Genomic DNA, 12,524 nt, shown 5'->3' with positions numbered 1-12,524 from the left:
TTGTTATGGGGATGCAAGGAGTGATCATGTGTGTTTTGTAAGAGTCTGCACTCTGATTAAGTTCTGTTCTGCAGTTTTTTTATCTTTGGAGGTTACAGAAGTGCTGCGTGACGAGGAGGAGGACGCTACACTGTCCACATACTTCCTGGAGTACAAAAAGGAGTAGTGTTGACCTACTAGGAAGAATCCTACCTGGTCAAGTGTAGGTGGAGATAATTCTCCCTCTAGAGCACCCAGTACCTGGTGCTGCACTTGGAAACAAATAAAACTTCCCTTGAGTGTGTGTGTGTGAATAAATATATATACATATGTATGTGTATATATATGTGTGTGTGTGTGTGCGTATATATATACATATATATAAATATGTAACTTCCAATTTGGTCTGGAAGGGAGACAACTTGTAACAATTGTGTCTGAAGTCCAGAGGTTCAGGCACTACACTTTCTCCAGTGTACAGCTCTGTTACAGCATCTCCATCCACTTCTGCTTGCTGAGTAAGAATGAATTTATTAATAGTGCTCTGTGCAGTTACACTGTTTCTTTAACGAATGGGGAAAACAGCACTGACCTCCCTGCGGCTTCATTCAGATGATCGCATTACGAAAGCTGGAGTCTTTCCCCGGTGCAGTATGTTTAGTATGTGCTTGGCTTTAAAACCGATAGCAATAAATTAAATGATAACCTGTTGCTTTAGAGTAGTGCTTGGAGCAGTGAAGCACTGAGGCGGTTTGATGATTTCCTGCTCTGATGGAGCTCTGGCACAGGCGGAGCGCTCTGACAGTGAAAAAACAACTCCAAGACTGCAGCAGGTAATGGTGATGAATTTTAATAGGAATCTTTGTCTCTGAATAAAAGTTTTATATGAGATGAAGTAACTACTAGTGCTCCTTCTGGAGGCAGGCGTTAGCACGCTGCTGCTTGGAGCTGCCAAAGAATCCTTAAAGTTTTCATGGTGTCCTAGTGATGAACTGACTTAAGTATTCTCTCTTCTGTACTTCGAATGTGTTGGTTTAGTTTCAGTTGTAAAACTTGATATCAATGATTTACCTGTTCACCTGTTTCTGTCTGTGCTTTGCACTGCAGCCTGGCTGTGATGCTTTTATATGGTGAGGGTCCAGGTAACAGTTGTAGTTACTGGTCAGGGGGTAATATTCTTCCAGGAGTTTGAGTTCAAAACTGAAGTTATCAGAGCCTTGCCTCCTAGAAATACTGAGAGTAGATCACCACCACCAGTTCTAATGACACATACTATTTAAAAAAAATTATCTATGTTTGAAAATGATTGGTATTTAGTGCTTCAAGCAAAGGACCATAATGAAAAAAGAATTGAAACTTTCAAGCAGGGAAATGCCTGTATTTTAAGTCAATGCCAAGTTCATCAAGATTGAAATGAGCAATGTAAAAAGAAAAAAGCTTTATACAGACGTACGTTAGGCTAAGATGTGATAAATGCCATCCTAGCAAATTTTCTTGTTAGTAAAGCATCAGCATGACCGAGTGTTTTGTTTCATCACCATCGCGGGTTGTCTGCTCCACGTCATGTGCTCAAGAATCTCTGTCTTCAAACCCAGAAAACCCCTTCTGCTTGGGAGAAAAAACTGAATGGCTGTTTTCTTCAAAACAGAGCAAGAAAAGCCGTGTTGCATCCTGTTTCTGTCTGTTTAGTTTCTCTGTTTTTCTAGATGAGCAGCCCTGCCTTCTTTAGTAATCCTGAAAACAACAGCAAGTTCCTTCTCAAAACTTGTAAATGAATATAAAGATCACTTGTTGCTGTGGCTTACTGGACTGTGTTTTTCAAAGGAAACTGAACTTTCCCATTAAGGTCAGATCTTTTGGGGAGTGTTTGGTTCCGTTTTGGCATTAACTTCATATGCAGACTTCAGAGCTAAAGGTGTTGTCTGCTGAGCTCCTCTGCCAGGCTGGCCCTATATACCAAAAGGGCTTTTAATGTGTGTTTAGGAGCTTGATATGGTTTGTCAGTGAATCTTCTTTGAAAACCATGAGTTACAGTGAACTTCTAGGGTAAAATACAGAGTTAGTGCCTGTCACTTGTTGTTCTGGAGAGCTCATTGTAGGAAATTAAGAGGTGTGTAACTTTGCTCCAGTTTTTATCTTGCGTTCGTGGTGTGAGCAGGGCTGGTTCAGCTGAACTCTGGAAGAGGCACCCATTGCTTTGACTTTGTTTGATTTACTGGGCACGCCTGAGAGGGGAAAAAAATAATCCAGTGATTAATTTGCTTTCTGTTTTGCATTTTAGAAATTAGACTTTTAAAGTGAGTCTCTTCCTTAATGGTTCATCTGTAAAGCAGAGTCTGTAAGTCGAGTTAACTTGAATGTTCCTGTAAGCCATGCTTATCTACACAGGGAAATTTCTCATCGTGGACGCTCTAGGGTATTTGCTGTATGATTACATTCCATGTGCTGATAGAAAGTGTGGTACAAGGGCAGAAATAAGAGTATGTTTCTCTTTGTTGGATAGCCTGAATATAACACATCTGCACCAGAAGAAAATTATTTTTACAACAGGACAGAAACTCTTATGGTAGTAAAACTACAGTAGAATAAATACCCCACAATTTACTATGTAAAACTGTTTCGAGCAGTGTTACCACATTACATTTACTCAGGGTGAGTGTTTTGTGAAACTTGCTCGCAAGTGTTGCGTGGTAGGTTTATGTTTGAACCGAAAATGTCAGAACACCAAACTGCACAGAGCTCGCCTTCCCATCAAAGGTCTCGTTCCATTTCCTCTATTTAGCTTTTCTGAGCGTTATCACTTCCTAAGTTAGCTCAGCAATTGCATCCTGTCTGACATTTTGAAACTGATAAATGAAGTAGGAGTGTGGCATTGCTTAAACTTTGAGTGATTGTGTAGTAAGGAAGGGCTGAGAATATTTATATTATTTTATTTGCTTCAATTAAACCTCAGACACAGTCAAACCAGGATTGTTACCGTGCCTGGAAGTGCAGGTGCTCTAACGAACAACCTTAGAGTTTCATCCTCTAATTCTGTCTGCCCTTTGAATCTAGGGGCTGTCATTGTACAGCAGGTTTAGAAAGTGGACACTTTATGAAGTGATAAATGGAAGTAGTTTTCTTGTTCATTGGTGAAATGTAATTATTTTAAAATGGGAAGTGGTTTAGGCTCTGCAGAAGCAGATTCTGTTCCTTGGGTTTTTCATCCTGGCAACACTGTACTCCCTGGGAACAGTGCATTAGATTTGGCTAAGTAAAGCAGATATTTGCTGTAAAATATTTACTCTTGCAGCAACTTACTGTTGTAGTTGGAATTGGGAAATTTTAAGAGCTTTTAAATTGTCATATTATTGGAATGAAGCATTTTCACAGGATCTGAAGTCAAGTTATTAAAAAATCTTCATTGGAAACAGAACTTCTGTCTGTACTCCCAAATTTAACTACTGTTTGTTTTGTATTTCAGATTAGTTTTTTATTGCCTAATGATGGTAAGCCTAGGTTTCTAGTAGATGTGGCCTTAAACAAAAGAATAAGTTTAAAACCTTTGGGCTGTCTCTTTTCCCCAGTTAAACTTAAACAAATGTGCATTAATGTGCATTTCTTTTAACTGTGCTTGATAACTTTTTACTGGTATCTAAATAAGAAGCTTCTGAATGGGCTCTTATTTATATAGTTATGTGAAAATCAGTAGATAAAACATGTAGACAATTTCTGTAGGAGATTACAACACAGTCCCTGAAAATGCAAAACTAAAAATAGCGTGGAGTGATGTGCTGTGATTCATGAGATGTGTGATCATAACTGCTGAGTCATTAAACCACTCCTGCAGGGACTGGGACTTAAACGTGCGTGAGTTTGGACAGAAGCTCAGAGATGGGGGATTGGGGAATCATCTGTTTGTCATTGCTTTATCTGGAATAAAATACTGTTTACTTAAATCAGAGTTCCAATAGTGTGTGTCTCATGGGGATGATTGTACCAGTTGGGTCCTTCTAGATGATGTATTTATATAGGTGCAAAAATGTAGTGGATTTAGTCTCTGACCTCAATGCAACATCTTAATAATCATTATCTCTTCTTTCTCTGTACAGGACAAATTTGGAAGCACTTCAGAAGAAGCTGGAAGAGCTCGAGTTGGATGAGCAGCAACGCAAGCGCCTTGAAGCTTTCCTTACCCAGAAACAAAAAGTCGGAGAGCTGAAGGATGATGACTTTGAGAAGATCAGTGAGCTGGGAGCAGGAAACGGCGGCGTGGTCTTCAAAGTGTCTCACAAACCTTCTGGTCTCATCATGGCAAGAAAGGTGAGTGCTCAGATATAGGAACTTGGGGATGACTTTTATCAAGGAGGTTGTGTTTGAGATACAATGAGTTTGTGTTTAAAAAAATAGGAAAAGTTGCACTTACTTTTGCTAAACTTCCCGTATTTTTAGATAGTAGTGTCCAATTTATTAACAATGAAAGGATAGGCATTAATTCCCCCTTTTTTCATATTTCCCCCCCATTTAGCAAATAGCTTTTCAGCTGGGTGTATATCTTTCAAAGAAAATGTGGCAGACTCACTAATGAGTAGAAGGCCTAAAAAGTTACTGAAAGGTATAAATTAGGGAAAAGTGACAATACCCTGCATTCTGGGGCCTGTGTTTAGTAGCATGGGAAATATATCACCTGTCCTGAGGTCTGTCTTCACAGCTGCAAACCAGAGAAGGACCTCTGGATGATACTGGGAAAAATGAGAACTCAAAAACCAGAATGAATAGCTTGATGATTTAATTCTCATTTTGTTTGTGAGGAGCTTTCACTTTCTCCCAATATCCATGGGAACCGAATACAGGAAGGAAAATGCCTCTCTGATACTGACTGCTGATTTCTCCTTGGGGACCTCCTGCCTTTTCCTTCCAGGAGCAGAGTTCCTGATGCAGTGGCCCTTGATTTGAGGCAGTGTGAGGACGTGCCACTGCAGTGGGTGAGATGGGAGACATAACTTAGCCTTTGAGAAGGATTAAACACAAGTTATGCTCAAATCCCAGATCCTGTTGATTATACTATGATGAAACTCCCATTTTTTTTTTTTAAATTGAGAAGTTGAAAGGCTTCAGGTGTTTATTTTTGTAATACAAGTACACCATCACCTTCAGCAAAACTAAAGGAAAATGGGGATGTACTGACTTTAAGGGTAAACCATGCTCAGTATGCTGACAGTTTGGAGGGAAGCAAAGAAAAATGCCTGCTTCTGGGGTGTGAGAATTACAAAATACACAAATCACTGAGGTTTTCTTGAACTAAATACATTTTTTTTTTCCCCCACTTACTGTGGGTTTAACAGAATTTAACAGTTCATTAGTATTTGATGCAACTGAGATGTTTGCTAAACTGCCATTTCTCTTTCATATATTGATTTAAATTAGATTTCCATAATGTCTGTTAATCTTCCCTTTCACAAAAGCAATACATTCCTTGTATTTAATGAGATAAACAGTATAGTGGAACAAAGTATTTTATGTAATCTCCCCTTTAGGTTTAGATTCAGTTTGGGGTGCTTTTAATGGGAGGTTCAGCTCATTCCTTCCACTGATGCTTTACAAACACCTGTGAGGGTATTTTTCAGCAGCTGCTTCTGAGTCTGTGTCTTTGACACATTTCCTTTAGGCATTTGTTCATGGCTTTTCTTCAACATAGAGAGCTTCAGTTTCTGATCTACCCTTAAAAACAGGAAAAATGAAGAAAAAGTGTTAGAACAAAGTTTCTGATGGATGTTTTGTAAAACTAAGAGCTAGAAATCCCACCTTCTCATGGGTGCTGATGTTTCAGCTTTCTCATGCTACACTGTAGTGTCTTCTTTTCCCTTTGCCACTAAGAAAATAAGGATGGATTATTTTATAGTGAAATTATAGAATAACTCTGGTTGCAAGGGGCCTCTCAGGAGTGTAGTCCAACCTCCTGCTCCACGAGTCAGCCCTGAGATCAGGGCAGGCTGCTCAGGGTATTGAAAACCTCCCTGAACAACTTCTTCCCTCTGAATGGCACTTGGTCACTAAGAAAATAATAAATCATGGATTTTTCTGCAGTTAATTCATCTAGAAATCAAGCCGGCTATTCGGAACCAGATCATTCGTGAGCTGCAAGTTCTACACGAGTGCAACTCTCCATACATTGTGGGCTTTTATGGAGCTTTTTACAGTGATGGAGAAATCAGCATTTGCATGGAACATATGGTGAGTACGCATACATCTCTCTTAACTTGAAGTTATTAACAGACAATTAATGCAAAACCTGAGTGTTAACAAAGTAGATCTTTCTGCAAACAGAAAGAGTAGCGCACAGACAGTGAACAAGCCCAGAAGGATCTTATACGACTTTTTAAAAGCCAAAAATGTTTTGAACTGTTTCATTTCAATAGAAAAGTACACATTCTTCTCGACATCTGTTTGCCTTTCTCTAACCATATGGAAGCAAATAAAAAGTAAATTTTCTGTAATTAATGGTCAGTGAAAGTTTTTTGCCTCGCTTGCTTAGTAGAGGATGTTTTTAACAATGAGAAATACAATAAATCTTAAAACCTCTTTGTTTTTTCCCTGGACAAAACTGTCACTTTGGAGAGAAACCTTTATTTTTTTCTGGAAAGTACCTGTGATTGTTTTAATGCTCCTCTGGTTTTCTCTCACGGAAATTTTTAGAAGAAATCGATGGTTGCTTAGGAACGAGCGATCACGATCCAGGTTTTAAGCATGTGCCAGCGGAAGAGAAGGTGTGCATACCCCGAAATACAAATACTCCTGGGAATTAGAGAGGAGCTCTTTTCTCAAAACCAATAGTGAAAAATAAGAAGAAAATAATTGACTGAGCACTGTTTCAGAATACATTGTTAAATGTCAAATGTGCACATCTGCAATTGCTTACACAGTGTGGATGTTAACACAGGCCAAAAGAGATGGTGGTGGAATATAATTACATGAAGAATTAAAAGGCCTGAATCTCACAGTAGACATCTCTTCAATTTAAGAGCAGACAGTTCAAAATGTGGTGTTTCAGTGCTGAATCTGATCTAATTCAGACTTGATACAAGATTTCACATGTAGAACAATTGATCCATAAGTTATGAAATAGAAAGCAAAGGTGGGTTATTTAAATTGTAGTCTTAATTAGGCCATTAAGCTGTTGGCTTGATGCAGATCATTAGGTGGAAATTTTTGGTCTCCTTTAGGATAAAAGACCAGATTAGAAGCTCTCTCATCTTTTTTTATCCATATCTCTCTTTCAATTACTGCCAGTCAAAATTCTTATTTTTAGCAGTGAGTTACAAAACGTAAGTATGAACATGAACAAAAAGTTGGAGGTGGCGAAGGCATTTAACTTGATGATTTGAGTGTTTGGTATTTTTAGGTACATGAATCCAAAATCCATCCATAACTTTGCTTAACAGCACGGATTTAACAGGTGAAAGGCTTGGAGTCTGCACCTGAAAGACACCGAAGGCTGCAGCCAACACAAGGCAATTGAATTGTGTTCAGTCTCTTCCAGGATTGGAGATAGTCCTTGGAGAGGGGGGAAAAAAACCCATTTTTTAAGATGCAGTCTCTGTTAATAGACTGGTGTCTCTGCAGAGTCAGCTGTCCAGAAATGCAGACTGATTATACAAGAGATTTATACAGACACTTTTTTCTGTGGGTGTGTTTTTAATCAAGTGTGGTGTATGTAGGTGTGTATTTTACGAAAATACATGATCAAATAAGTATTTATATACTGCTCATAAGAATTTTAGATTTTAGTCCTCAAATAATAATAACTTTGCATTCTAGCTTTTTTTCTCTGCACGTGTAAATGACCATGAAGGCTTCCAAAGGAGAGCATAGAGCAGAAGGCAGTTACTTTCTTGAGTACTGGGAAATAACAGATTCTGATTTGGACAACAGGATATTGGTTTTGAATTTGAGAAATAACATCAAAGAGGAAATTGGAACTTAATCCTGAACTACATTCTCTGTTCTAGAGAGTCTAGAACGTATGCACAAGCCTGTTGTTGAATCTGTTGCTAAGAATAAATAGCATTTTTTTTTTCACACTTTTCCATCTCAAAAGCTCTTAGCAACAGTGGAATATATTTGACTTCGGGGGTATCTTCTATGCTGCTTCAATCTTCTGGCTGTGGCGAGAGAAAAACACATTATTTTATTGCATTGGTCTGAAAGTTACAGAAATCAGTCAAATCCCTCCTGTTTGGTCAGTAGCTATTTGTGGACAGCACTTCCTCAACAAGAGGCAGACCATGGAAATGCTGGGATGGAAGATCATTGTGTGAAGTGTTTATTTGAGTGGATGTTGTTACTGGCCAATTGTTTGTTTAAAATAAACATAAAACTGACTAATTCCTACTGAGGAATGATTTATTATCTTGAGATACGCACCATAGCAATGTTAAATCAAACATGAAAAGCAACACTTGCTTTCCTCACCAAATTCAGATTTCAATCCTATTTAAAATGTTTTAAGAGTAATTTGATTAAAGCTTGACAATTCCAACATTTATTATCAGGATGGTGGCTCCTTGGATCAGGTCCTGAAAAAGGCTGGAAGAATTCCCGAGCAGATACTGGGCAAAGTCAGCATTGCGGTGAGTGTGCGCATCGCCCAGCTGGGAGTGGGTGCCTTCTCAGTGTGGTGATGCCAGGTCCAGGAAGCTGCCACTTCAGGACTGAGGATGTGGGAGGGAGAAGTATTCCCACGTTTTGAAGTGTTGCTTTCTCTTAAAATGCAGTCTTTGTACATGTTGTCATTTGGTAGCTCAGGAATGAGTAACACACACTATTGTGTTTGCTTGGATTTTCTGCTTTTGTATCGGCGGATGCTTCTGGATAAGAACAGAACTAACATTTCAGTACAAAATTTTGGATGTTGCTTTTTTCATATCTATTGTGCAACATGCTTTGTATGCAGAACTTCCAGTAAGGCTTCGGTTGACTCTGTCTTTCTAGTCTGAGCTGGAGGTACAAATTAAAACAAATATTGATTTGCAGAGATGACATTTTGGGATTTCTGTTGTGTTGCATTCAGACAAAGCATGCAATTATCTTTGGTTTATAAATGGAATTATTTTTTTGTGTCTTTAGGTAATAAAAGGACTCACATACCTAAGAGAAAAGCATAAAATAATGCACAGAGGTGAGATAAAACTTTACGTTATTACTTTTTTTCTTGAATGTCGCTTTTATTCAAGTTAAAATAAGTGCTTTTCCTATGATTGATGCCTTATGGTTCAATATGACTTTGGTTCAGAGGGTTTTTTCTTGAGTAGTGTAGGGTGAACTTCGTTAAATCCACGTCTCTTCCTATAATTATCATCTATCTTCTGCTGTCATACTGCAGTTTATCTGGGTTTATAATCCATGCCTAAACCTGGTGTTGCTTGTGTTGTATGTGGTGGTCTTTCGACAGTAACAGGTATAATAAGTGTGACAACAAAAATCTTTGGAGAGATTCACAATTAAAACCTCTGACCTAAAATTACTCTGACAATTCAGTGCTCGTTATTGCCATTAAAACTTTTAGGAGGGACTCACTGTTTCTACCAGCTGTCTTATGTTCCCATGCTATTTATAGACATGTACCGTGAGGAATTGCACCTTTATTATACTTAACTATTTAAAAAACACGGTGAAGCTTTTTAAAATATGTGTTGCTTCTGCACTCCTGGGGTCTTCAGTTACTTTACTATAAAATAAATGTACTGCCTTAATTTCAGCTTATAGTTGCCCTTTTTAAAATCAGCTTTTTCATCGACCTGTTGCATATTCCATTAAACAAAAATGACACTTGACATGGTAAAGTAATAAATTCCATTATTGCTGAGGTGAGTGCAAATTGAAGGCTGGAGATGGAGCATTTCACGTGTTGGTTTGAATGGCACTGTTCATTGCAATGATCATGCAATATGTATAAAACATGCCAACTGTTCAGTGAGTTTTGTACCATCAAGCTTCAGATTGTAAAAATACCTTCACCAGACACTTAATATGTGGCTGAGTTTACATTTGCTGGCCAGACCAAAAGGGTAATTGGCAATCCTAGTTTATACGGTCCGTTGTAGGATCACTGTACACACAAAACAGACTCTTGTTTATTCCATGTTTCAATTTTGTTAATCTTGTTTTTTCTTTAAGCAATCAAACATAGCTCCCTTCTGGAGAAAGGAGGCTGGAGGTAGAGTCTCTAAAGACTTCTGATGGTAGTTGCAAAGTCATTTGTCTCCGTTCAGAGCATAACGAAAACTCCTGGGAAATAACATCTTATTTTAGGGCATATGGGAAGAGTGCCTGTTGTATGTTGTAGTTTTCAGTTCAGCCACAGCAGAGGTTTGTTACCATGTTGGCTGCTTGGCATTTTTTAGCTGGTTCTTGCTCAGCTGGCTGCTGAGACAGACACGTTTATTTATTTTTCTTTTCAGTTTTACAGTCTATAATCTGGTAAATCCAAAATAAAGCCCTTCTGATCTTGTTTAAGTGCAGCTTAACCTCACAGTATTTGCTACATCAGAGATGACACTGTAAGCGTATGGACCACAAGTTCCTCTTCTCCATTGCTTCCAGTGTTACTGGATTGAAAGTGCCTTGCAGTGTCAAATTCCTCCCTTCTGGAGGTTGCCTGATGCCCCGTTGTACTGGTGTGTGGTGCTCAGATAAACCATTTGCAGTGTGTTTGGCTGGAGACTTTTTTTTCTTGATGCAATGTAATGCTACAAATTTAGACTGGGAGGTGGAATCTGTGTTTGGGATCCCTCCTTTGAAACTTGGCAGCCAGCTTGTTTGTTGGCTTCTTGATTAGTTTCACACATTAATGTAGATTTTATAAATTAAATGTTCATGTCACTGATTTATAGAAATCTGGGGAAGAAAAATCAGTTGAAATCAGGTTGTTGGGAACTTCAGGTAGTGCTTTATTTGTTCAGCTTTTAGTGTTCTGATGAACTGTTCAATAGATGAAGCACAAATGGAGCAGTTTAAGAACCTATTTTTCTTGGGCTGTGCAACCTCATCCAAGTACTATTTTGAAGATAAGAGGTTGAATGTTCTCTTTAGGTAGAGACCAGGGAAGGTGTGGTGTAGTTGAGGATGGTGCAGCTGAGATTTTGACTTAATTGTGGGACAGTGAAAAGAAGGACTTTTCAATATCACCATAGAGCAGAAATCCACTGGAGTAAGCTCCAGGGTAGGATCTGTCCTGGACCAACTGTGAGCTCTGGGGAAAAGTATTCACTTGTCATTACACACAGCTGAAGGAAGAAGTCTTATTAAGGTAGGAATGGAAAATGCAGTCTTTTTATAGACCGTTAGCTCATCTGCAGCACCGTGCTTTGTTCTGGGCCTCTCTGAAAAGACATCGTAGAAATTGCAAACTTGTGAAGGGCAAACTGGTACGATACAAAGCAGGCACAGAAAAGGAAGGGGCAAGGAGCGTGGCATAAAAATCCTTTAAGTTAATCAGAACATAGTTTTAGTTCTTTTTGAGCAGTCTGGAGTGTAATTCTCTCTGGAAAGTTTCTTCTTGCAAAGGAAGTGCACTGTAAGATTTCTGAATGCCAGTTGCAGCAGCTCTGGAGCAGGAGGTACCACACGCAGGGATGCTCAGGTCTGTTCTAATGTGCTGGTTCCTGGATTTATCTCATGAGATCCTGCCTTGGGAGATCAAAATTGATTGGAAAATACCAATAATGCAAGATAAGTATGTTCTCAAGTGTCTGGCTGCTCAGTAACTTCCATACAAAGAAACCCAACCTTGCCTGGTGGTGTTATGATAACATCCAGGGCCACCTTTCTTTCAGAGTGAACTAAGATGAAATGTCCTTTCATTCTCTTTAAAACTTAAATACTTCACTTACATAGTTGGTTTCATGCAAGCTGCAGCATGTGTTTTGAAGGATGCCTTGGCATCCCTGTTTCATTCGGCAATACAAATCTCTGGTTGCCAGAGAAACTGCTGAAGTGCTCAGCCACTCTGGAGTTAAAACAGGAGAGCGTGCTGCACTTCGAGGGCTGGAAAGACAGCGGCGTTCCAAACATCAGACTCGGATCACACTGAGAGCCTTGTGAGGAAAATGAAAATGCTCAGGGAAAGGCAAACTTCCTATAAAACTCCAGTGAGGACTCGTGGTTTGCTGTGCTGTCACAGGGAAGGTACAGTCGTGTGGGATTATCAGCTAGAGAGATGCTGAAGGTTCAAAGTTAAATCCTCAAAGGACCAGGTGGATTCTGGAGGGTGTACAGTGCTTATGAAGAGAACGTTGTTTGGTTCACAGACGGTGGAATGCTAATGTTATTTTTTGCCATTTAATTATGAACATGAAGTATTCATGAGCTGTAGATAAGCAAGGATTTATGTCTTTGTTCTGATTTGAGCTCACAGATGTGCACAGATAAGCAGTACAAATCTAAAGGCCGTATCTCGAATTTGTTCAGGCTCTGCAGTGCTTCCAGCATATTTTGCAAACAATTTTTTTCCACCTTGCTTTTACACCAAAATCTAGGTGAAGATTCCTGTATAGCTGGGAATCTCT

At 39.0% G+C, this 12,524-nt stretch overlaps 1 protein-coding gene across 1 annotated transcript in view; it reads left to right on the top strand.

Annotated features, from left to right (window-relative positions):
- Positions 1-681: 681 nt before the first annotated feature.
- Positions 682-12,524, top strand: part of MAP2K1 (mitogen-activated protein kinase kinase 1) — a 20,037-nt gene continuing 8,194 nt past the window's right edge. The window contains exons 1-5 of the mRNA XM_010192408.1: positions 682-812; positions 4,071-4,281; positions 6,046-6,192; positions 8,511-8,588; positions 9,085-9,136. Coding sequence (XP_010190710.1) covers positions 751-812; positions 4,071-4,281; positions 6,046-6,192; positions 8,511-8,588; positions 9,085-9,136 — 550 coding nt within the window. The 5' untranslated portion in view covers positions 682-750. The remainder of the gene's footprint in view (positions 813-4,070; positions 4,282-6,045; positions 6,193-8,510; positions 8,589-9,084; positions 9,137-12,524) is intronic.

Source organism: Mesitornis unicolor, unplaced genomic scaffold (genome assembly GCF_000695765.1).
Source record: "Mesitornis unicolor isolate BGI_N332 unplaced genomic scaffold, ASM69576v1 scaffold19189, whole genome shotgun sequence".
NCBI classification, from domain to species: Eukaryota; Metazoa; Chordata; class Aves; order Mesitornithiformes; family Mesitornithidae; genus Mesitornis; species Mesitornis unicolor.
The sequence above is the reverse complement of the archived record's forward strand: the minus strand, read 5'-3'. Positions and strand labels throughout refer to the sequence as shown.